The 23,715-nt window shown below is 41.6% G+C and overlaps 3 protein-coding genes across 3 annotated transcripts in view; 2 read left to right on the forward strand and 1 right to left on the reverse strand.

Moving 5' to 3' along the window:
• LOC128299694 (uncharacterized) overlaps positions 1-15,022 on the forward strand; it is a 34,533-nt gene extending 19,511 nt beyond the window's left edge. Inside the window, exons 2-4 of the mRNA XM_053035728.1 lie at positions 9,953-11,969; positions 12,053-12,230; positions 13,121-15,022. Coding sequence (XP_052891688.1) covers positions 9,953-11,969; positions 12,053-12,230; positions 13,121-13,337 — 2,412 coding nt within the window. The 3' untranslated portion in view covers positions 13,338-15,022. The remainder of the gene's footprint in view (positions 1-9,952; positions 11,970-12,052; positions 12,231-13,120) is intronic.
• Positions 15,023-17,316: 2,294 nt separating this feature from the next.
• LOC128299695 (uncharacterized) lies at positions 17,317-20,497 on the reverse strand. Its single transcript, XM_053035729.1, has 5 exons — positions 20,403-20,497; positions 20,206-20,303; positions 19,660-19,785; positions 18,204-18,721; positions 17,317-18,132 (listed from the first exon to the last, which is right to left on the reverse strand). Exons 1-5 carry the CDS (start codon positions 20,446-20,448, stop codon positions 18,090-18,092), a joined length of 831 nt encoding a protein of 276 aa, XP_052891689.1. The 5' UTR covers positions 20,449-20,497; the 3' UTR covers positions 17,317-18,089.
• An 866-nt stretch (positions 20,498-21,363) lies between these two features.
• On the forward strand, positions 21,364-23,207 carry LOC128298831 (uncharacterized). Its single transcript, XM_053034631.1, has 2 exons — positions 21,364-21,657; positions 21,732-23,207. Exons 1-2 carry the CDS (start codon positions 21,364-21,366, stop codon positions 23,205-23,207), a joined length of 1,770 nt encoding a protein of 589 aa, XP_052890591.1.
• The last annotated feature ends 508 nt before the right edge of the window (positions 23,208-23,715 follow it).

The raw sequence follows: 23,715 nt of genomic DNA on the forward strand, positions 1-23,715 counted from the left end.
AAATTGCTGTACAAGGTGCTACCTCTTCCGTGGATGCTCTCCTGGTATCGGAAATCTGAAAACAGCTGGTTTTGTATGGAATTTCGCACCAGCCTACGGAAAGTTTGAGCGAGATGAAGGATGCTTTCCGTTTTATTGATTATACTTATTAGCGATCGTTCTCACGTGTTTGATAGTATGCAATAGCAATTGTGATGGGCAAATTTGTCCCAAGCTGCAGATGTCACCTCTGGGAAACCATGCTCTCCTGGTATCGAAAATCTGAAAACAATTGTGTGCATTGGTTTCTTCAAGTATCTTTTTTCGTGTTCTTTTTTTAATTTAGATCAACGACTTCGCAGTGATGATCTTAAACCGTATGGATTTAGAATTGGAAATATTAAAACAATTTCAGTGTAACAACGATGCAAATGTTACCGAGATTACAACAATGTAGTTTGAACAGTATTCTACACGGGGATATGATCAAGTGTTTGGAAAGTAGGTGGACATAAGCTGAACCTACAATCCAGCTTCGAATAAGTAATAATCAATAAAGACAGAAATGGTATTCCAAGAACCATGAAGTATCAAATATCGAACGGAAAAGAAAGTTCTAATGATTGCAATATGATTTTATTCATATTCTATGACAATACTAGCTATGTCGTAGTACACTGACAGATTGTGTCAATTATAACATCATTACCGGCTTGTCGCAAAAATCGCACAATCGGCACAAATTTTTTGGGGCCACCAACACGGCGAGGCCCTAGGCAACCGCCTACTCCGCCTACCCTTTGATCCGCCGCTGGTCTTTGCAAATATACTTCTGGGATGGGTAATCTTAATTAAATATCGTGAGAGATTCATTATCTCACAAGTTTTTACCTGTGAAACTATCCCAGATCAAACATTTCAATTACTTCGCGTACCTGAGATCCGCCATCCCTGAGTTATCTTAGATAATGAGCTAATTCTAAATAGGGGATTATTCATAAGCTTTCCAAACAACTGTTCAACAAAGTGACGAAAATCCTCGTGTATATTTGTAAACATTATTGAGCGTTCACTGATCCCGTGTATGACACAACGTTGTATCTGTTTTCAGTTCGGTATCAGCTCATCTGGACAGTTCAATATCACAGTTTAATATTAGAACTTCCAAGCGTTTTGGGCGTTTTTTCATTAATGATCACTTTGCAAGGAAATTTCAAAGACCTGGATTATGTTTTAATACGGTTTTGAGTACATACTACACACATGAAATGTAATAGGCATGCATCAAATATGGTTGAATAGGTTTATATCAAAAATTAATGTAAATGATATGAAGCGTTCCAGTCGAAATGACTGTTCCGGTAGTTGTAGTGTTAAAAGTGTTCTTCGGTGTCCATTTACAAACTCTTAAACATATTGTTATGAGAAAGTTTTTAAATGGATTCATGTTTTATTGCCTAGGTTTAAGATTTATGCTCAACTACACAAAACTTTCGAAAGCGAAATGATATTTTTGTATATTAGGTATAAGCTCTTAGCTATTCTTAAGTACAATGTTCTTGCAACACTATTGGCTATTCACTTATCGATTGTTTTGAGCGTACTGCTTATCTCACCAAAACACCGTAGGTTCCAATCTCGAACAGTACAGTCACAAGGAACGACTCATGCTTAAGTTAAGGGCGAGGTTAATGTTGGAATTTATGCTGCAGAACGTTGCCAGCTTCGTGTTGGTTTGCTTTTGTTTCATTGATTTCTGTTTATGGGAGCATCTTGTATGTGTTGGCATCTTCCTTTCTTTGCTATCCTCACTTCAGTACAACAATCGTGAAATACCACAGCAGATAGGTGTGGTCTAATTGACACACCAAAAAACATAGAACCTTTGATGGATGTAGCTCGTCAGGTGTTGTAGCAAACTAGTTTGGGGGAAAAACCACTGTTTACTGCTTCAAATTATGAGTAAAAGCTTGGGCAGTAATTAATAATTGGAAGACTTCCTAATTCAAGTCTTCAAGTCAGCTTAGGGAAAACTTTTCCATTTTCCGTTTGCTTGTATCCACCAATGATTGGTTGGTTGGTTGGTTTGTTTGTGGATTATTCACCGAAAAAACGTGTTGTTTACCTTTGAAAAAAAAAACAATAAAAACAAGCTTTCTTACGATATTTACATTAATAATACTTATCAAGCAGAAAAAATCTACATCTTCAATCGGGGGGTGCGGCTTTAGCAAATTAAGCGTTTGTTTGTGGAGCAGCAGCTTAAGCAGCATCATCCCGCACTTTAATGTGATGGAATGTGTTATGAAAGGAAAGCTAAACTACACCCTTTTCTGCATCTGAGAAACAAATGCATTATTCATGTGATAGCTCATTTCAAACGATTTTTTCCCTCTTCTTACCTTTCGCTGCTTTACGCAGGCTGTTGAACTCACGACATCTCGACGTAATGATTGCATCTTCCTCACAGTATCGAGATGGATTTTTTTTTGGCGAAAACATGAAAACTGTTCACTGTCAGAGTGATGTTTACTGAGCTTTGGCTGACAGCGCGCGATTGGCGCATTGCATGTGGCTGTTTTCGGCACTCATCACAACCTGTTTGTATGCTGCGAATAACGAGCGCGGGCCAATGCTCTCGTACGGGCGAGGAAGACATTATGGAAGATGTATGTCAAAGAAATGTGAATCCAAAGCCCATCCCCGGGGTGTTTTTTTCCTTCTCCCCCGTGGTGGTTGGTTGCGGTTGTGCGTTGTTGATGTGTTTACCGGCGCGATTTACCGTTCGTTGCGGTTTTGGTGTGCTCGATTTAATGAATATTGTAGGCGGATGGATATAGAATTTAATGCTAACGAGGTTGTTGTGTGGGTAATTGCGAAAATAAAGCAAAAGTACGTAAACCTTTGGGTTTGAGGGAATTTTGAAGTATATTCCGTTTACTCATTAAACAGCACGAAGAATATGTTCGCGAAGTTGCACTTAATTTTGTTAAGCAAAAAGATCGCTCGAAACCAAGTGAGGTTTGATCGTAATTGATGCTTCCAACCGGAATAATAGTTCCCTTTTCGCAAGGCATTCACGCACGCGGAATGCATTCGTACGAAACAGCGATGGAAGAAGCTTTTTTATGATGCTTCTTAACCGTACGTTTACCTTTTGGCACATATATTGAGCTGTGTGTAAAGAGTTTCATGTTTTTGTTTTTTTTCTGTTGCTGTTCTGCAGTAATTCCGGTAGCATTCAACCGCAAAACCGGTGAACTAAGAAGGTTGTGTCAACGCGTGGTGACATTTACGATCAACACAAGCGATAGACACATGCGGCGCGATGTCTGCTTGCGAGATTAAGTGATGAAATTGAATTTATATCGATCGCAACACTGTAACGACAAGGGAACATGGTGGTGCGATGTAGTGGACATTTGAAACACCCCTTTCTGTTTATTTATGCCCAAATTTAGTTTGCGAACAGGGTTTAGTCTGCCACATTGCGAAAATAATTAAAAGCTGCAGCGATGCTTTAATTTCTCCCTTATTCCATTTAACCAATTTCCCGTGGAAAAGACCGTCAGTAACACCGCGTTGGTGGTCGTGTTCCAGTGGTGTTTAATTATCTTTTCTACTCACCTATAAATAGCGCAAAAGCAGCGTCTTCAGCGTTGGCGACACGGTCCGTGATCGTGAAAATCAAGATCACGATCAATCACGACGTGAAGAGGGTGTTGTTGGTGCTGTGGACTGTGGTATTTTCTGAGATCGTGAACGATTACCGTGCGTGGAGGACATGCTGATCCGATTGCCCAAAATAGTTCTTCCGTTCCGGTTTGCAAACGGTTTTGTGGAGGTTGTATTTTTTTGTTTTGCACTTTGCAACAATAGCCTTAGCCCCTGGGTTGTTTTGTTCGTGGTTTGACAATGTTTACTTGCGCAACTCTTCGTTTGTCGTATCTACCATGCGCAGGATCTTACCCCATAATACAAGCGATGCAGTATTAAATTATAAATTAAATAACAATTACATTTTGTTAATGTTTTGTTGCAACATCTTTTTTGGCTTTTTCATTTTTGGCTTTTCTTTTTTGGCATCTTTTGGGCAACATGATCATCATCATGTTTTTCAGCTTTTTGGGCAATACTTTGGCTTGTGAAGTTTTAATTAAACAATATTTTTGTTTTTTGGTTTAAAATGTACACAGTCCCTGAGATACGCTATTATAGCGGACCGTTCTAACTCAGAATAGATCTGCGTATGTCGAATATTGACGAAATATCGTTTATACTTCAAAGTTAAAAAGTTGACTCTTCCTTCTCTGTTCTTTATCTATTCAGCAATTTCATCAAAGTTTTTCAAGAAAACATTACCAAAAATTTTAAATAAATATTTTATGTGGCAAAGGAAGGAATTTCCAACCCATATTTCACCTTTTTTAGACAGAAATTACATAAACATTAGTGGAATCGCGTATCTCGGGGTCTGCCTGTTAAAAAAACTCTGATGATATTATTTTTTTCAATTCTCCCAAATATTAGGAATTAGAGCATTTGGGTGTTTAAGTATTAATTATGTCTAAAAAAACATTAGAAATTGCTCTATTCTCTTGCCGAGATTAAATCAAACTGAAATTGAATTTAGGTGCAGATAGGAAAAAAAATGAAGAAGAAGGAACTCCACTGTGCCTTTATCGACTACGCTATGGACCATATTGTCATAACGGGTGCGCGTTACGGTTGCATGCGCATCGGATTAATTGTGCACAAGACGCATTTGCCAAGAGCCAATGCCGCCGTATGTGAATGGTGCGTTTGCGCGCCCCGGTTGTGTCTGGTTCCGTTGCCCCGCTGCCACCGGGGGCCGGGTCGTCGATTTGATGTTTTAATTTTTGATGCATCAAGTGATAAAAAGCAAACAGCTACGCTTGAATTATTCAACAAGTGTAGCGAGAGGATGGAGAAGAAAAACGGATACGGCGTTTGAAATTGGATCGAGTTGAGAGATGAGTTGGCAGATGGAACGGGGCAACGAAAAAGGCATTGGAGGCGAAGCTATTGCTTTAACAGTCGTTCCATGATACCGTACAGCGCATTACCGCGCCAAGCAAATCAGTGAAAGTGAGTTAACTTTTATGATTGATGTAATCGAACACCACCCACGTCAAACGCGCGAGAGAACCACCGGGTGTGTGTGTGTATGATGCTTTTGTTGTTTAGTGTCCGATCAGCAGTTACTTAACGTTTTCAATTTTACAAGGTTATATTATCGAACGTCGTGCTTTCACCAATCGGTTTATTTCGATCAATCGGTGTACATTTTCGCTTACTGTTTTTAATGTTATTTCTGTTAAGTTTGAAATCTCCTAATCTACCCGCTTTCCTTTATATGGTTTAACTCAAAATAATCCATTCAAAATTAAAATCAACGATCTGCAGAAATTAAGATCTGTTGGATGAGGGAGACTTATTAAAGACTTGACATTAACGACGCTCCATGCGACTGCTTTAAAGGTGCGTAAAATGATATTGTCTACAGCCAACCGCTTGTAACTTAAACCGCCTGATGACTGTTATTCTTCGCAACATTACTTGGGAACGAGTCAGTAGTTCTCTCCCATTAACCGGCTTGGAATGATTTTCTTGCCCATTGGCGGTGGCACACAGTGCTGTCGCTGCTGGACACAATGGACCGTGGGCGTTGCGACTGATCCATGACATTGATTTATGCTATATGCTGCTTTAATGACCCAAAGCTAACTGTGGACCCATGTGCTTTTTAGCGTTGTCTAGCGTCCCGCAAATGAGAGGACAGATGCCATATTGAGGCATTATTTGTGTCAACTTGGGCCGTGGTATGAGTCACCGTGGAATGGACCAGTCGTTTTTTCGTGCATTGTGGGATGCAGTGTCTCTTATCGGAACCTCATTATCACTGGGCCTAACCTTGAAGAGGGGGATGCGATGTGTTCTTTTCCGCAATGTTATGAATTATTTTTTCAACGGTTTTAATCGATGATATTTGACAACTTGCGAACCTATTTCGGTTCAAGAACTCTTATATGAATTGAATTATGTAAATTGTGCAAATGAAGAGCGTTTGAGAGATGAAGAATGGCTATGCCAAGTCATTGTTCTGTGTTATACATTGAAGATCGAATTCTTTTGGTTCTCTATAGCAAGATCTTTAAAGACCTCATAAAGCAACCTCTATAGCAAGATCTTGGACCTCTATAGCAGGATCTTTAAAGACCTCATACCTGCTAAAGCCATTTAATAACGATGCAATAACGAAGATGCAAGAGATGCCGTTTAAATCTTCATCCTACCGAGGATTGTGAGACGATTTAGCCATTTAGACCTCCACAGCAGGATCTTGAAGTCCTGATCTCCGTAATAAAATAAGAGTCTTGGAATCTTGAAAGTCTTGGTCTATAACCTTACAATCACCAAGGAATAGAGGCTCATGTAAATTCTTTCACTTTTGAGGAATGTTTGGTTAATTTGCTTTTATCTCAAGTTTCTAGTTTTCCTTATCGCAATTTGTGAATAGCCCCACGTGCAGCTGAATGATATACACGGACGTGATGCATTGAATGTCAGTTGTTAGAAGCGATGTGAGACAGTTCAATAATGTTAGTATTTCTGAGCGTTTGTTTACAATTTTTTTTTGTCTAAAGACTATTCATTGTGTCTGCATGACAACTCCGTGAACGCAAACGCTTCGGCTTTCGGATGCACAATAATTTTCCGCGTCAACTGATTCAGTTGTGGTCAATTTTGCACATCCCAGTGATCGTAATGGCTGTGGTTCGATTATTGGACTTGCCGGCTGTGTGTGTGGTTTGGCTTTGCGCAATAGAAATGTTACATTTGTCCTCCCCTCTCTTTGCTTTACTGCAGTGTATAATTATTCTTCGACTGTTTGATTTCCCGCTGGGCATGATGATTATTCTGTTAAAGTTGATTAGTTTTGTCAGTTCGTTCAAATGCGGAATGTGCGACAACTTGTAATTTAGAGATTTTCCTTATTATCGCTCACTTCTCGTATATTTAACACTCGCATTAATATGTCTGGAATATTGCTTGCTTTTAAGTTCGATTAGAACGCTGTAAAGATAGATCCATAAAAAAATAATTATAAAAGTGGATAACGCAGTTGCTTAAAACATAAAAATTAAGCTGATGATGTTAAAATTAGTATCAAAGCGCGATAAAATGCGCGGCCGCATCGAAACATCGTCCAATGGGATGCTAATTAAAAGCAAAACTGATCTTTTGTTTTCTAATTCTCGCGCCTTCACAATTTACGAATGAATTGTTAATGGGGGGGCCAATTAAACGATTAGCATTATGCCGGAACTGCAACCGGGAAGCATTGCGGAGGGAGATGCGCAATGAATGTCAAGGAAACGATGGTGAGGGATTTTGATTTACGTTAAAATTCCATGCCTCTATCATTGGATCTGTGCGATGAAGGGAGCTAAAGAAGAGGAAATACTACGTTTTGTTTCTTCCTCTCCGTTGGGTGCCCCGAGATGCAGAATATTTCACGAGAAGCGTTTAGGTGTGGGATGAATGATGAAATGGTAATCGTCCCGGAACTCACCGTACGGAAGGATGGCCGCAAAACCTTCAATACCTGCAAAAAGATTTGGTTGCGAGATGTGTGTTGTAGCGTGTTGAGCTGCCGTTTTGTAGACAAACATTGGGTTGAGCCCGGTTTTAGTAAAACTATTTACTGATAAATATGGCAACCGCTAATGAGCAAGGTTTTTCTTTTGTGCATCTGAGCATTTTACTTGCTTCCCAATGTTTGCCCCGCGTTTGTTGAAGGTCGTTGAGGGATGGTTTCACTGTAGCGGATGTTCCGGGGGGCGCTCAAAAGCGTAAAATTGCATTCCCACCAGCGCGCTGTTTTGCATTTTGGCACCGGCATGTTGTTTGCGTGGTAAATGTTGAATTAGCGCAAAATGTATTGAAATGCGTGTCATTGGAACATTAAAAAAGCGCAAACGCTATGGGGGTGTACTTTGCCCGCTAACTCTGCATGAGTTGTGTAAGTTGATGAGTAAGGTTATGCTCTGATATATGAAGAGTACTTTTTTGTGAGTTACTTAAACAAGCATCATTTATAGTTCAGTAAAGTCTGTCAGTTTTCAATTCTATTTTATTTTTTTCTTTTCACTGTGATTTTATAATGTCTCAATTTCTTACATCAATTAGTCGCTTGTAACCGTTTTGTCAGCCTCACGAAGAAGGGACTTGATCAGATAGCATCAACGGCCATCGCCACTTCGTTCCCTGCGTGAAGGTCGCAACCAAATTATCAGGGTGCGATGGACGTTCGTCCATGGGGACACTACTACCGGGGACACCCTAGCAAAAGGGAAAGAAATTCATGATAGTGTGCTGTGGTGTTTCACACACAATTTCAAAATGCCAAGGACACAGGCGGAACGGCCTTAAAGATGACATATGAGTGGTTTTGAATCATGCAACACGGGATGTTCTCTCACTAATGATGACAAAACCCGAAGCCGATGGCTCGTTCCCCGTACCCAAAGGCGTAGTATGGCGTGATAATGGAGAGTTCATGTAAATTCAATAACGCGTATCATATAGCCCGGCTGAATGTGGTACGCGAACGCTAAACCTCCATAAATGGAACTGCATCTCGAAGGGTTACTGCAGAATAAATTACTATGAAAAAGGAACGGATTATAGGCAAATAATGTGTTTTACCTTTTTTGGGATGATTTATACATTTATTGGGATGATTTGAAGAAATTGTTTGTCTTTGGGTTCTGTTTGGAACTTAATTCAAAATTAACGATATTTATTTTAATTCGTCCTTTGGATAATCAGATAAATCAGACGTGCTTGTGCTGCAGCCTTGGAAAGATCTAAATTTAAAAAGTAACAGAATATTCGAGGGACACATATCGTCGTCTCCATTAACCCAGCAATTGGCATTGATATTTCGGGTTGAAGGTTGATGATATTAATTGCTTATGTCCGCTGGTGGCGATCATATTAAAAAAATCCACCAAACTTATGGTGAACTATGCCTTTCTGGCGTCCACTTAACATTTAAGAGCTGTGTATGTACTAGTTCACGCCGCAAAAAAGTTCGACAGCTGACCGAAACACGATTGCCCATGAGAGATTGAATTTCCGAAATGAAACGAGTTTCTACTAATGTGTCGGCACCTCCGGGAGAGTTCTAACATGCGAACACCCCGCTGTGTGAGTACTGCTTCGACAGAATGTTGCGAGATGCGAATAAGTGGCAGTAGCGTGATGTTTTGGCATTTGTTTTGGCACCGAAAGCAGGATTACCATGCTGCGAATGATATTTGATGCCACCCATTTCGTTAGCACTTTCGTACGAAGTATGCCATGGAGGAGACAGATGGAAATGGGGAGATAGATGATGACTGCAGCAGTAGGTGCAGAATGGTAAATGAGAAGATTTCAAAGTGTATCCTAACCGTGTGAGTGAGCATTTTGAAGCGTGATGAAGCAACACCATCGGATTGCGTCGCATGGTGGTCGTTTGCATACTGTTTATTCTTACTACTGACTGTTGATGCTATGTAACATGTTGATGGTGTAACAGAGGGATGGAGAGAGAGGGTGAGAGTGTATTACCAGGCAGCCAATATCTAGTCAGTATGTCTAGGCCACCGGCTGATGGTTCGAATGGCTGGTAGTTGGTAGTTTCTGGTAGTGCAGAGTTATTTATAGTATATTTCTCTCCTCTAACCATTACCGTAATGTTTAGATACAGCTCAGTGGCAGACGTTTGTGTATTTTAAGCTAGTTTCCACGCTAACCTTCAATGCAGGAGCGAGTTGATTGAATGCTTTCTATTGGCAGCAGTTTCAACCTTCACACATGATGCATTACAATATGGAACGAAGTTGATTGTGAATGTGTGCAGATTGACTAATTTTTTTATCTTTCTCCTCTTCAATTTCAGGACCTTTCCGGAAATGAAACGGAAATGTATCTGCAGAAAACGGCCGCCGCAATTTCGACATTGCAAAACTTGCAACGGCGTAATTCGCTGCGCAACAGCTCCTCGCACCATTCTTCCAGCCCGCTCAGCCCGGCATCGCGCAAGATGTCACCGAAGGTGTCACCGATGAATTCTTTACAATCTCCCATCCATTCGCCGGGGCTCAGCAGTAACAACTATGCGGACATCAATTCGCCATTATACTCCCCGCAACATCATCATCAGCAGCAGCAGCGCAACAATCTGCATCATCACCAGCTGCATCAGAACATTGGCGGTGGTGTCGTCGGGCACAAGCGGAACCATTCGCTGGACGGCGGTGTGGATCCACTCTCATCGCCGACGTCCTACATGCCAAATGGTGGAGCTATCGGTGCCGGACATATGACGCGCAGCTTGAACACAAACACGACGAGCCCCAAGTTGGACTTCTCCAAGCGACATCACACGCGACACAACTCGTTCGAGGGTGTGATGTCTTCTCTGCCGCCAAAACCCGTCAAATGTTTCCAGCAATTTGATCAATCGACCGGTGCGGCGTATTACGGTGGAAATGGTGGGCCACATGATGCGGATGCCGATGTCGATGATTTGGAAGATCCGGACTACTGTAGGGACTATGATGAGGAAGAATTTGAGGAGGACATAGACGACGACGACGATGAGGACGAGATGGATTTGAACAACAGACAGGCTGGCGGATTGATGGTGGATAGTGTAATGCCCCGGCCAAGAGCGATGTCGCTGGAACCGCGGAAAAGGACGGGCGGAGTTCAGCAGCATTTGCAAGCTTCTACAGGTGCCAAGCAACAAGTGATCGCGGCCAATCAGAAAAGTGTCGCCGTAAATCGTGTTCAAAAAATGCAACCACAGCAACAGCAGCCACAGCAGCACCTTACATCCCCCATCAAACGGTCGAGTTCGTTCTCGGTGAAGCCGAACGTGATGAAACCGGCCACACCGACAATGTCGGCCAAAACGGGAGGTCTTGCCGGTGTGAATGGTCGTGCGGTGGGTGGGAGCGGTTCGAGAATACAAAAGTCGGCCAGTAGCACCAGCTTTAAGAAGATGGCCGCCGGTATGTTGGATAGCGGTGTGCAACCCCAACAGTATCATCATCATTCGGTACAGCCACCGCATCATCGCCACCAGCTGGTGATGGACCCGAACTATCCCGATGAGCTGATGCTGTACATAAACGATGGTGATGATGATGGGCTGCAGATGAGGGGTGCGGATCGTAGACAGCAGGATGGATTCTCTTCCAACTCGCTCACGGATGAGGAGGACCCGGTGGATGATCTGGACGATGAAGATCTCGACGTGAATGGGGCACGTTTGGAAAAGGAACCGCTCACTAACACGCGCTATAACAAAACGTTCCTGATGCGTATGGAACAGAACAAAAAATTAGCTGGTGGTGGTGGGGCAACCACCGGTGGAGCAACGACTGGAAGCACGAAACAAGGTGGCGGTGCTGCGGCCTGTCCTAATACGCCGGAGCTGCCGCGCCGTGCAGTTCAGATGCGTGCCGCTGGAGGTCTCGGAAGGGATCGTGCTTCAATGCCACGGGACTCTAGTTTAAACCGCATGAAACAGGATCTGAACTTACGCAAAACTTCCACTGGGCGCGAGATGCTGCTCGGCGGTGGTAAAGGACAGCAGCACTCCACGCAGTCCATTAATTCGGGTTCATCGTCGGCCGTGGGTAGCGGTGGGAAGGTGCAACCGAAGTATCTGGACATTTCGAAATACAAATCCTCCAATGCAGCCAACTTCCTGAAGAAAGACGAATCCAAGAGCTATCTACTGCGGCAGGAGGGCGTTAGGAAGAGTCCGAGTAGTGCGTCCGTTTCGTCGGCGATGAGCCGTACCGATCCGACGCGGATGAGCGCCAGAAGCATCAAGTCGGCTAGCAGTGCAGCCAGTAAGTCTAGCGGCAGTGGCACCGGTGCTGGCGGTGTCACGAAGAAGGATCGTAAGTAACAACGAAATTGTTTGGCATCCTCCTGTGTGTCCTGTGCGCTTTTATCATGTGGCCTTTTTTCTTTGTCATTTTAGCCGTTAAAATAGCGAAGGAGCAAGAGCTCGAAATGTGGAGAAGACGTGCAAGTTACGATCCGATGAAAGCTGCCCTGGAGGGAAAGAAGAAACAGCAAGAGGAATCTAGACGTCTCGCTGCCGCCCAACAACAGCAAACACAGCTGCATTCGGAACGGCAAAGTAAATCGAATGAAAGGTTTGCTACGCTTTTGCTTTCTTCACCACACTGTCTCTGTTCTTCTGTCTGTCTTTTCTATGCCCGCCTACATGTTCCCTTCTCTCGATTCGATCTAAAAATTTAATTGTAGAGTAAAAACCTCTGGAATTGTTGCAAGTAAGTTCGGGATGGAACCTATCGCCTTTTTTAATTTATTTCCTGGTTCTTCTTTCACTCGCACTGCAATGCAAGCAATGTAAACTTTTCCCAATTACCCCCTGAGTGTACTTTTTTGTTATATTTAGTTGTTTTTTTTTATTTGATCGTATTTAAAGTGTGTTTTGTAAGCAAATACCAGTGCACAAACCGGTAGCATTTGTTGTAAATATTGAATTGTAGTAAAAGTTGTCCTCCGCGTACTTAACTGCACACGTTAGCTGATGATATTGATAAGTGGTTTTTATCAATCGTTATCTCTTCCCCTTTTCACACGCCCCGTTCGTCAGTAGTGTGATAAACTATTGAAGGTCAATCGAGGAAATGTGTTATCACTATCTCGAACTCGGTTTGCTATCCGTTTCAGGTGATTTTTGTCTTGATTGGATCCCTTACGATAAGATGTAACTTTCCAATGGCAAAAGTATATCAAAACATCGAATACTTATCGAACATTGAGATGTTTTGATTTTTTGTTGGACATTATTTTTGGTTTAACTATGATATTAATTCCTTATTATTAATTATAAATGTACCTTTTTGTATTAAAAAAAACCCATAAAATATTTTACATACGAAAAAAGCGCACAAAGCAGTGGTATTTGAAAGTGAAATAAGTGCCTTAGAAAAGAAGGTAGAACGTTGTGCAGTTGTGTAATTGTACATTTCCACATCCTGCTCATCTCACTAATTCTGTTTTCTATATTTTTCAGCTCCGTTTTGAGATCACAGTCTTACCACAGCGGTGTCGGCAGTATTGGCGGAGGTCGTTTGTATCAAGGTAATGTTGGCAATAGCAGTAATGTTAATTTGCGCGGAGCATACAATCAGACACTTGGGGAACATCCGGAGAGTGGCAGTGACAACCGTTGGACGCTAACATCGACGGAATCCAGTGAGGATCTGGACGGTGATGACTACGTGAACTAAAACAAAGTTACCATCACGAACGCCTTCAGTGTGGAAACGGCTAGGAAATCATGAGACTATCATTTACATGTTTGGCTGCTGTAATTTACATCATCAATATTAGCCTCCATGCTTATCCTATACACATGCATTACGCAGTCCGTTTGTTAAAACAACAAATGGGGCATGTGAAAAATGCATTAGGTGCTAGACTGTATAATGATTCTGTCAAACATAGCAAACAAAGCAAACAAATGCCAACATATTGTATGGTAGAGGGCATACAGTCTCAAACATCACACGATATAATTATGTCAGAAAAACCAATTAGCTTCGCTTAAAGACCGTGGGAAGAAAATGTTAGGATTTCATTGTTGTACGTTTTCCTTAATTGTCAATCAGTGTATGTTTCAAGATTTCATTTAATTTTTATCACAATTAAGCTAAACGCTCACTTGTATATCATATTTACATTTTTAAAACGATTAAAATAGATCAGAGCTTTCCACCGATGCATGAAAAGAAACGTATGGAAGAAACCATAAGCATAGACGCATTTTTTACGATGAATCTTCGTATAGTGCTAAATAGAGAACACAGTAGGCGTTTAGTATTGACATAATCAACAAGCGATAGTTTCTATCACACATACTTTTAGGTTGACGTTAACTAGAGGATAAATACAAACATATACAGCATAACGAACGAATACACATAACGAGCATTCTAATGAGCGCGTTAGAATCGCGTGCGGGCTGTTCGAATTGGGACACGGAAAGATTCACTAATAGTTTCCACTTGTTTAGTTACTCATTAAAAACGTCGGAAACTATTCGAATGCGGTCAGGCGAATCTTTTGCACATCGTATACGGGAGATGCACTGTTATTTGAAGCGGTTTTATTAAAATTGTTTCTAAAATTTTACTATGCATAGATTTCAGTGCTTGCGCAAAACATGGTGGTTTAGCAATATTCTTCCCTAGTTAATCGTTACGTGCTAATTTAAAGTTTTGCGAGTGCGATTTATGATGGTTTTTGGTGCACTTCTTAGCTTGTAATGTTAAGTTTCAACTTCTTTATTATTTTTGGTTCGGTAGGCTTATATGCAGGGACTTTTACACGATGTTAGCGATGTATCAAAACCGATAGCGTAGAACAATGTAACGAATTGAACCAATGGTTCCAGTGCTCTTTGACTAGGAGAACATTATTCTCCAGCAAAGAAGCAAAACGAGCAAGAAACGACAAGAGAAAGGTCCACTGCTTAGAAGATTCAGTTATTCCCTCCATCGAATATTGCACACGTTAATACTCTCGTAGAAATAATTGTTTAATTTGTTTTGTTTACACTTCTTCAGAACTATTCTCCACAAGAAGAGAGTTTAGCGAAAATGATCGTTTCTGCTGAGTAAGATCATTATGTACTTTGTTACGTACGATGCTTGTAAATCACTAATTTGCCACAATGTTACCAATATGTAGAGATGCTGGAAAGCATTTTATATAAAAAAGAGTAGATGCCTTCAATGATTTCTTCTATCAACTTTTGTTTGCTTATAGATCATGCGTATCGCTCCAACTTATTAAATGCGATACAGAATGGAGCAGTACGAAGGAAAGCGAACGCGCGCCAAAAATGGTACATTGCGTTATACTATTGTGGTGATGGTGCGGGCAAAATTCCAAATAGTTCCGATGCTGCCACTCAAACGAACTGAAAACGTAATAAAAAGTAGTCATATGTAGCGATGAGCATAGGGTACCGCCACGGTGGATGAAAGCACGAATGTAAGTGTGACTTTGAATGATCGAAAGAGTTTCGTTTTAATTTTAGTGTAGCACGCACGCAGACGGGTGCTTTGAGCATACTGGGGTGCGTAAGTTTTTTTTTAAATGTACGATCGAGAATAACGAGACAATGTGATGTTGTTAGGAAATGCACCATGAGTGGGATGTGAGATTAAATCGACCTAGAGTAAGGAAATTAGGCTATAGGTCATGTATATGTTATAGAATTTTTGTTTTCCTCCCTTCGTATGAAGTAACACAGCATCATGTGATGTAATTATTAGGACCGTATAGGAAACAAAACCAGGAACGAACAAAGAGAAAAAGGAAAGGTACGGAACGAAAACAAAAACATCAAATCGATATTCACACAGTGTGAATTGTGTGGTAGCTTACATGATATAATCAATATCCCCATGCAATCAAAATAATTCAAACTGTATGAACGGTGCTTTCAAATGTATTCTTAATCACCATGAAAAAGAACTGTAATGCATCTTGATCGATTATAATTGATTTGTTTGGAACAGTAAGTCACATATTTTTAACCGATATTAGCCAGATATATACAGCAAACAAGCAATAGCAACAACAAAACTGGAAAGATAAGTTTCATTCGCCGCATATCTGTAAGCATAATTAACACAACATAACCGGCCAACCAAATTGCGTCACATAAGCATACTTTTATCATACAACTACCTGTAGCAAAGCGTTCAGACAGTGGCAGTGCAAAGTGTTTGCCTCATTTTATACACGAACGCAATTTGGAAACAAGTATATTGAATCATATGTTTTTTTTACGGTAGCTTTAATTCAGTTAAAGTATTTTTGGTGATTTACAGTAAGTGTAGAATGATGAAATAGTCACCTTTTTCGATACCGATTTGAAAAGAAGAAAATACATGTATATGCAGTATTGAAATATTATTTCAAGTTGATGAAATGTGCGTTTTGTTACTACGCTTAAGATGACGTGTTGTGTTTTCGGTATTGTAGCATTTTGCTATAGCACAGATTGTTTGTTTTATTTTCGAACTAATGGTTTATTGTATATTAATTTTCCATTACGGTATTGTTCGGTTAACATTAACATAATTGTTTCTTACATCGTTTTAACGTATTCTTAAACGAAGAAACACTACGTTTCTAGCATTTAAATAATGTAATAATGGGGAAAACATGCCAAGAATCGTTCGAGAAAGAAGGACTCAATTGTTTTTATGTCGTTTAGTTTCTCTCTTTCTAAATTTAGGCGTGTTTTAAACACAATTTGTTAAACAAATATGTAATTTCCTGCTTTAAAAATTATTATCGATCAGAACGAACATGAAGCAACGATAGACGACAGAGCGAATGTGTGCGTTAACGATGGCGAACGACATATAGACAGTATAATTTGTATCATTTGTTAGGAGCAGATTGCGTGAATTCTTAGATATTCTACTTACTTCTAGGAACTTAAGCTAAAACAAAACGAACGAATTTTGTTTGTTATTGTTTTGTGTGTTTGTGTGTGTTTTTTCTTTTCGCTAATTATTCGCGTTGAAATGCATGCGCGCGATAGATCACGCGAGATCTATTGCCATGCAGTGGGTGGAAAATCTGTACGACATTTAAAAGGAATGTTCGGTTTTGTTTTCTTATTTAGTCAACGATAAATTACGCACCAAAAAACGACACCGAGATATGTGTGTAAAACAAGTAGTTTTGCTTCGTTCCATTCGTTTCCCATCATTACCTTATGTAACCGTGTGTGTTTTTACTTTTGAAAATAGGTGCGCTTACGAATGGACTATATCGGTAATACAAGAGATTCGATTCTGAAGGAGAGAGTAGACTGACGAGTTGGAAAAAACAACACGACGACACGTGTCACGTACGTATTGTGCGCATTGCACCGTTTTTTTGTGGTGTTATGTACAGGAAAATGTTTCGTGCAGTAATGAATAATGCAATCTGTCCCATACTCTGTCGTTAGTTCGGCTGCACGCTGGTTTGCATGCTGTTGCCTTATAAACGGTGTAAACTTTTCAAATTTACAGTGTGTGTGTTGTTTGTATGTGCGCGATTGTTTCGGGAAAAGGTGTGACATACGTTTGTTAAAAGGAATATTTACTAAACCATTTTCTCTCGACATTCGCGTTCGTTTCGACCTCTCTCCTTAAACGTGCCTCTAAATAGCTGCTCTTTTCATTAACACCCTAATAGCTTTTATATTTTTTGGTAGTAAGTAGTGTATTCTTCTCTCTTTTTTTTTTGCTTCTCCATCTCCGGTTTTGGTTTTGTTTGACTCTTTAATATCTGGTTCATGAACGATTTCGTAAATTTACTTAATCACACGATTATATCATTAAAATGAAAATGGAAGACATTTTTTTAACGCTGTTCCGCGCTAGCCGTTTGCTTTTTATGCGTTTTCCCGTTCCTTTCCGTACGTGTATATAATTCTGTAACCCCGTTCTAACCTTTCCATTCTTATCCTTGCGTTTTGTGTGGTTCAATTCTCCCCGTACCTTGCTTGTTTCGTTAATTATCCTTTTTTTACGATTTGTATGCTCACATACCTACGTGTGTGTATATATATATATATTTTGTTAATGTAGTTATAACTGTTCGCGTTTGTTTATGCCTAAAACACAGTAAATATATCGCTTGCACTGTAGAGCTGTTAAGACTTACTTAAATGTTTTCCTTTTGTATGTTTACTTGGGTGGCGGTTTAGTTCAGATTGTTTTGTTCGTGTTTCAACTTTCAAAAATTAAAACCAGTATCGGATTTAAAAGCGATTCCTCAATGTTTGTGGATTTGTGTTGAAGAGTGTGGATGTTGGGTAAAAAAGGACTCCTTTTAACTGACCCTTTTTCGCGTAATTCCATCAAATAAGTGTGCTCTTGCTGGTTGTTTTGCATCCGTTCTACAGCTTTGGCCACGATAGAACAGTCTCACCCATAGTCGCCGTCTCGCTATTGACGCCGAACGCCTTAAGCCATAGTGCCGTACTGGAACTTCTTAACTTTGAAGTATCTGGAATGATGAATGAATGTCAGTTGTGTTAGATATACGCTGTGCAATCGTTGCAACACATTCCAGCTCACCTCCACAGGCCGTATCCAACAACGGTGCACACGGTAGCAACGGCCAACGTAGAACCGACCGCTATCGGAGCGGTTTCATCACGGTACGTGCCGGTAGCGCTGCACTGGAACGTTGGACCCCAGGCATTGCCCGCCTTGTACATGAAGCTTTGCATCCGGAGCTCGCGCAGATACAGCTTGGCCAGATGGCCCGACTTGTCGTTTTCGTCCTGGGCGAACATCGTGATCGTGACCTCGTTGTCGCAGGTGTACGACTTACCGACCGGCGTCGGGAAGAGCAGCGTGCCCGGTGGGGTGGACAGCTTCACATCCAACCCAGGGCGGTCAATGTGCTCGAACAGCTTGTTCGACGACGAGTACGCCAGATCGACACTGTTCACGTACCAACGCTCACCGCCCGGCGTTTTCGAGAAGTAGATGTTAACGGTGAAACCCTTCCATGACATCGTGATGCGTGATTCATCCTCCCAGCATTCGCCGGATATGTCCATTTGGTCCGGAAGGAATGAATCGGCCTCCTGTGTTTGGTAAGTGAAGCTAATTAGTATCTAGTTTGTCAAAAGTACTAAAAATACTGGTTTAAAGCTACATTTTTTAAATGTTTGTTTGATGATGATAATTCTACAGTGGTTGAAATAAGTATAAGGTCACCTTTTATCCTAGAATCGTGCAATTTCTCAAATGAATCTAACTAAATTATTTCTGCAGGAGTAATGAAAGTGGGTCCTAATTATAATTGTTGATTTCAGCAAACGATTATTTCACGAATATTTCAAAGGAAGAATCATCGAAAAAGATCAAATCTTTATGTTTTTATACTTTATGAAAAATACCATAAGTTTCTAGTTTTTTCGATTCCTAATTGAAAAATTGAGATCTTTAAACAAAATGAGTAAATACATAATTCTTTGCAACTTGACGAGGATTGAGGAATCTTCTGGGATTTAAAAATCTTCAAGGATTTTTCCTGATTCATGAATCTTTAGAAGAAAGATTGATAGTGATTCGTTCAGTTTAATGATTCATTTAGATTAATCCAACACCACTCAAAGGCCCTTGAAGACGAAGACTTTGATGGCAAACATAATCACCAGTATTTAGCAAATTGGCACTTTAAAATGAATCGGAAAAGCCTCGTGTCCTTTATACTTGTTTCCACCAGTGTATTGAAGAGTCATCGAACACAAGTAATCCACCGTCTTGTTAAACTAAATTAAAAAGCTTCTGAAGGCTTGAACAGCTTCACTCAACAGGTGTGCTTTATACAGAATATTTTACACTAATTGCCGGACCTAATTACGCCACGGGTCGTTAAATGTTCGCCGTTGCAGTAAGAAAGCTCAACCTAACGCTGTTCGTTACAGGAATTTCGTTTCTTTTTCACTCTCGCTCTCTGTCTCCTCAGTATGCCAAAAGTCGTGTCCTATGATATCTTTTACTAAAACTAAATGCTTACCTTATCCTCATTGTACTTATCACGGTACTGAATGCTCAGCAAGGCATCGGTCTGAATCAGTATGCACGTTGCGCCACTCGCTCCATTCAGGCGGTACAGCGACAGAGACGACGGTACAGCAGTGGCCTGTGTGTGTGTGGAAAAGTGGAAAACCCAACGGACGGTTAGACAAAACGTCAAACGGCTGGTGCTCATGTGCCGTCACATGATGGAAAATTTGGTCCGCGAGAGCGAAAAGCTGTTATGCCGTTGCGAAAGAAGCGAAACGAACGAATACCGACGGGTCGGATCGGCCGTGGTGTTCTGCTGCTTTCGTGGGGCGAAAAAACGCACTCGGAATCATCCCACACCTCCACCATTACCGACCGCGTGGGCAGAAGAGCAGGAAAATCGATATCGAAATGCTACAAGTTCTTAGCTAACGTAAGCGCCATGCCCACATTCATTCATAAAAGGACAACTCGAAGTTGTCGCTGGGACAATGGGGGATTATTAAGGGGGTTTTGCGACGATGCAATTCACGATCGAATCGATTCTGGTACGTACCGAACTGGACGTGGGCTTCATGGTGTACTTTGTAATCCGTGGTTTCTTTGTCGAGAGCCCTTCCAGCTGCAGTGCGCTGCTGAGGTGCAGCAACGTGGCTAGAAGTGGAAGAAAAGGGGTGTTTTTTCCCATCAGAATCATCGACTTCTTCCTCTGCAAGCTTCTGGTTCACATTGCACTGACACGCGACTTCTTACCGAAAATTAACGCCCTAAGGTAAAGCAACTCCTTACGGGAAAACATGGTCGCTTGGGCACTTGTAACTGCTCCTGTTCGTTTTATTACTTCTCGCTGCTCGCAATCGCACCACTTAGAGCACCCTTTTGACACGGATTAATGGCGTTCAGGCAAACACACAGTCAAACTTTCACGTTTACGCCCGTCGACAGGTGTCCTCCTTTGCATAACGCTGTCGAACAATGAGCCCTGTCAGCAGTTTTCCTCGCAACCAATACACCCCGAGACGGGTCGGAGAAATGTGTCACGGTCGTGTTCGCCAGTTCGTGCAGACTGTGGGTTTGTGCCTGGTGGGCAAAACAAACGTGCAGATAAAGGAGCACATGCGCACTGGGCGTCACTGGCGAACCGAGCGAGATGTCTACGGCGAAATGGACACGTGGGTGGAAGGCAGGGTGGGAGGCAAGGGGGGGGGGGGATTTTGTGAAGGCGAAAAGGACGTGCTGGACATTCAATATATCGCAGAGGGCCGCAACAGTACGAATACGACCCTGCAACACTTCTGGTTGGAAGGATATCACAACTGTCAATTTGAATTTTATGCTTTGGTGAAATATTTCATCGTGAAATGTTTCACTGGTAAGAGCAATGGAGAGCGAACCAGAAATGCTTTATTTTATATATTAATTAGTAGACTAATATTAGATACATTCCAGTATTTGATTATTTTATTTTAATTGAAGAAGCCTCAATTCTTTATACAGTTTCCAAACATTTAATTATTTTCCACTTTGACAGTGATTTAAGCGAAATGTTCGATGGCACTATTAATTATTCTGCTTAATTATACCCTACACCCTAAAGTGAATGGTCCCCTAAAAAGCTTTTAGAACCCTCTTACATAGCTCCCTATTGTTCTCTGGAAGTGCTAGCCTATTTAAAGGAGTTGTCCTCAGCATTTTTTCAATCAGAAGTTTGTCGATGTCTATTATTGCGTGGATTTTTTTTCTGCTGCTGGCAGTTACATTAGCGGCCATCCAGCATAGTAAACCATTCCTGCAGCGTCTCATTGAAGATGGGTTTGTTACGGCGGACATTAATGTGGTGTACCTAATTGCCGGTAACGACGCAGATAGAGAGATTTTCCGTGGCAGCTATCCGCGTGTTCTTATTCCTCCTTTAGAGGATCAATCGAAGAAGATGAAAAGCAAGAACCCTTTTGTCATAATTGCTGCCCAATCCTTGGTAGTGATCGACGCACGCAAAGAACCGTTGGTGAGTACTGAAGATAGCTTAGTTTATATGTTTACACTATATCTAATAACTGTGTTTTTTTGTGCTCATTGTAGGAAGAGAGACGCTGTTTGATATACTTGCTAAAGGAGATACATCGTATCCACAATCCCGGAAGTAACAAATTTGTGCTGTTGGTTGATCGCGCATTCCTCGCGAAGTCGGGTCCATCTGCGCTGCAGTACCTACAGGAGGGGCTAATCAATATGGGTGTTGGTTACACAGTGATACTATCCTACGATCAGGTCAACTCCTCCAAAGACCCGGTGCAGATGACACGGATCAGTTTCGGGCATAAAATCACCACTGGTGTAACGCGCTCGATTAAGTTCCGATACCTGTTCCGGCTGGACATACGTTCATTGGATGGATTGCGCGTGTCCGGAGTGTTGTACAACTTTTTCCCCTTTAGCTATATTACGCCGAGGGGATACTGGACCGGTACAGATTTCCAGATCTGGAACGTGATGGCAATGCAGTTGCGATTGCGTCTAAAGTTTATCCATGCCAAACCGGGTTCGATCTACATTGGTGGAGCATATTCACCAGCCATGAGGAACATGTCTGTTGACTTTATAGCTTCGCGGGATGTTTTTGTAATCGATGGCGCGCAGAAGCTGCTTCTCGCCTCGCGTGATTACTTCAGCCTGATTGTGCCGAAACCCTTGACGCTGAATCTTATGGATGCGCTGCTGCAACCATTTAGACAGGAAGTTTGGCTGGCGGTGGGAGTTCTGGTTGGGATTCGTGTACTCATCGCTCATCTTCAGCATGTTGTGACGCTGCTGGACAAGTATGGGATGACACACAATCGTTGGAACCACATTCTCACGAATTATTTCCCATGGTGCGGATGGATAAAACTAGCGTGGAATGTTCTGACGTTCCTGCTTATTGAGGCATATCTGGCGCAAGTCACTTCGCTCCTGCTGACCTTACGTTATGTCGAAGGTCCGAAAACGTTGGACCAATTCCTAGCATCAAACATTCTAATTGTGGCACCATCGGTGCAGACTCACTCACTGGTGCATTTAGATTCGGTACGAAAGGCTCAGTTGATAACACGCTTCGTCAAACGCACCCAGAAAGAACTGTCCCGACCAGAGCTGGCCGACGCGTACGTCGAGCTCCGTAGTCGTGTAATGTTCCTAACGTACGGGACGGAACCGGTCGATCAGGCCACGGGTAGGCGGAACTATTACATACTGAACGAACCGCTGGCGGATGTGCGGTTTCAGTACAGCTTCGCAAAACGAACCGCCTTCATGATGGTGGCCGAACGTTGTTTTCTGTGGTACGAGGAGAACGGATTGCGGATGCAAATCGATCACTCGTTCGAACGATGGGCAAAGATCATGCACATCCGCAAGCAGCACGGTATCAATGGGACCGTGTTAGGCTTTTCCGACCTGAATTCGTTGTGGATTTGCACGGTGGTTGGTTGGTGCGTAAGTGGATTGGTGTTTCTTATTGAACGTGTATTGCACTCACGGGTTCGTAATCGACGTGTAAGGAGGAAATTTTTAAATTAATTGCGCCATTAGATAACTTGAGCGCTCAACTCACACAAGCTCTGGCCTAATTTTTGGGTTTTGAAACAATCAAATCGCACTTTTATAGCTCACTCTACCTGTGTTGGTTGTATCTGTTACGTGTTGTTTGCACAATAAAATGAGAAAAACTACTTAATCCATACTATTACAATATTACAGTATCAAAGAAAAAGTAACAGGAGCGAAGAACACGAATGGAGGTAGCATTTTTTCATTAATTTTCAAAACAACTTCACCATGTTTATCAGCCGTGATCGGACATTTTGATGGGACAGAAATTTTATCCCGAAAATCGAAAAAGTAACAGGAGCGAAGAACACGCATGGAGGTAACATTTCATCAATTTTCAAACCAACTTCAGCAAACCAACCAGCTGTTTTCAGATTTCGGATACCAGGAGAGCATGTTTTTCAAGAGGTGACACCTGGTATTTCATGAAATGTTTCATGAAATATTTCGAAAATATAAAAGAAGATGTATCGAAAAT

Source organism: Anopheles moucheti, chromosome 2 (genome assembly GCF_943734755.1).
Source record: "Anopheles moucheti chromosome 2, idAnoMoucSN_F20_07, whole genome shotgun sequence".
Taxonomy (NCBI): Eukaryota; Metazoa; Arthropoda; class Insecta; order Diptera; family Culicidae; genus Anopheles; species Anopheles moucheti.

What these genes read in the sequence shown, in the direction of transcription:
- LOC128299695 (XM_053035729.1), bottom strand. Translation starts at nt 20,448, where the DNA reads ATGTTTTCCCGTAAGGAGTTGCTTTACCTTAGGGCGTTAATTTTCG. An exon ending in CCTTAGGGCGTTAATTTTCG is followed by an intron (nt 20,304 to 20,402) that starts GTAAGAAGTCGC and finishes TTCCACTTCTAG; the next exon opens with CCACGTTGCTGCACCTCAGC. An exon ending in ATAAGTACAATGAGGATAAG is followed by an intron (nt 18,722 to 19,659) that starts GTAAGCATTTAG and finishes TACCAAACACAG; the next exon opens with GAGGCCGATTCATTCCTTCC.
- LOC128298831 (XM_053034631.1), top strand. Translation starts at nt 21,364, where the DNA reads ATGTCTATTATTGCGTGGATTTTTTTTCTGCTGCTGGCAGTTACATTA. An exon ending in ACGCACGCAAAGAACCGTTG is followed by an intron (nt 21,658 to 21,731) that starts GTGAGTACTGAA and finishes TGCTCATTGTAG; the next exon opens with GAAGAGAGACGCTGTTTGAT.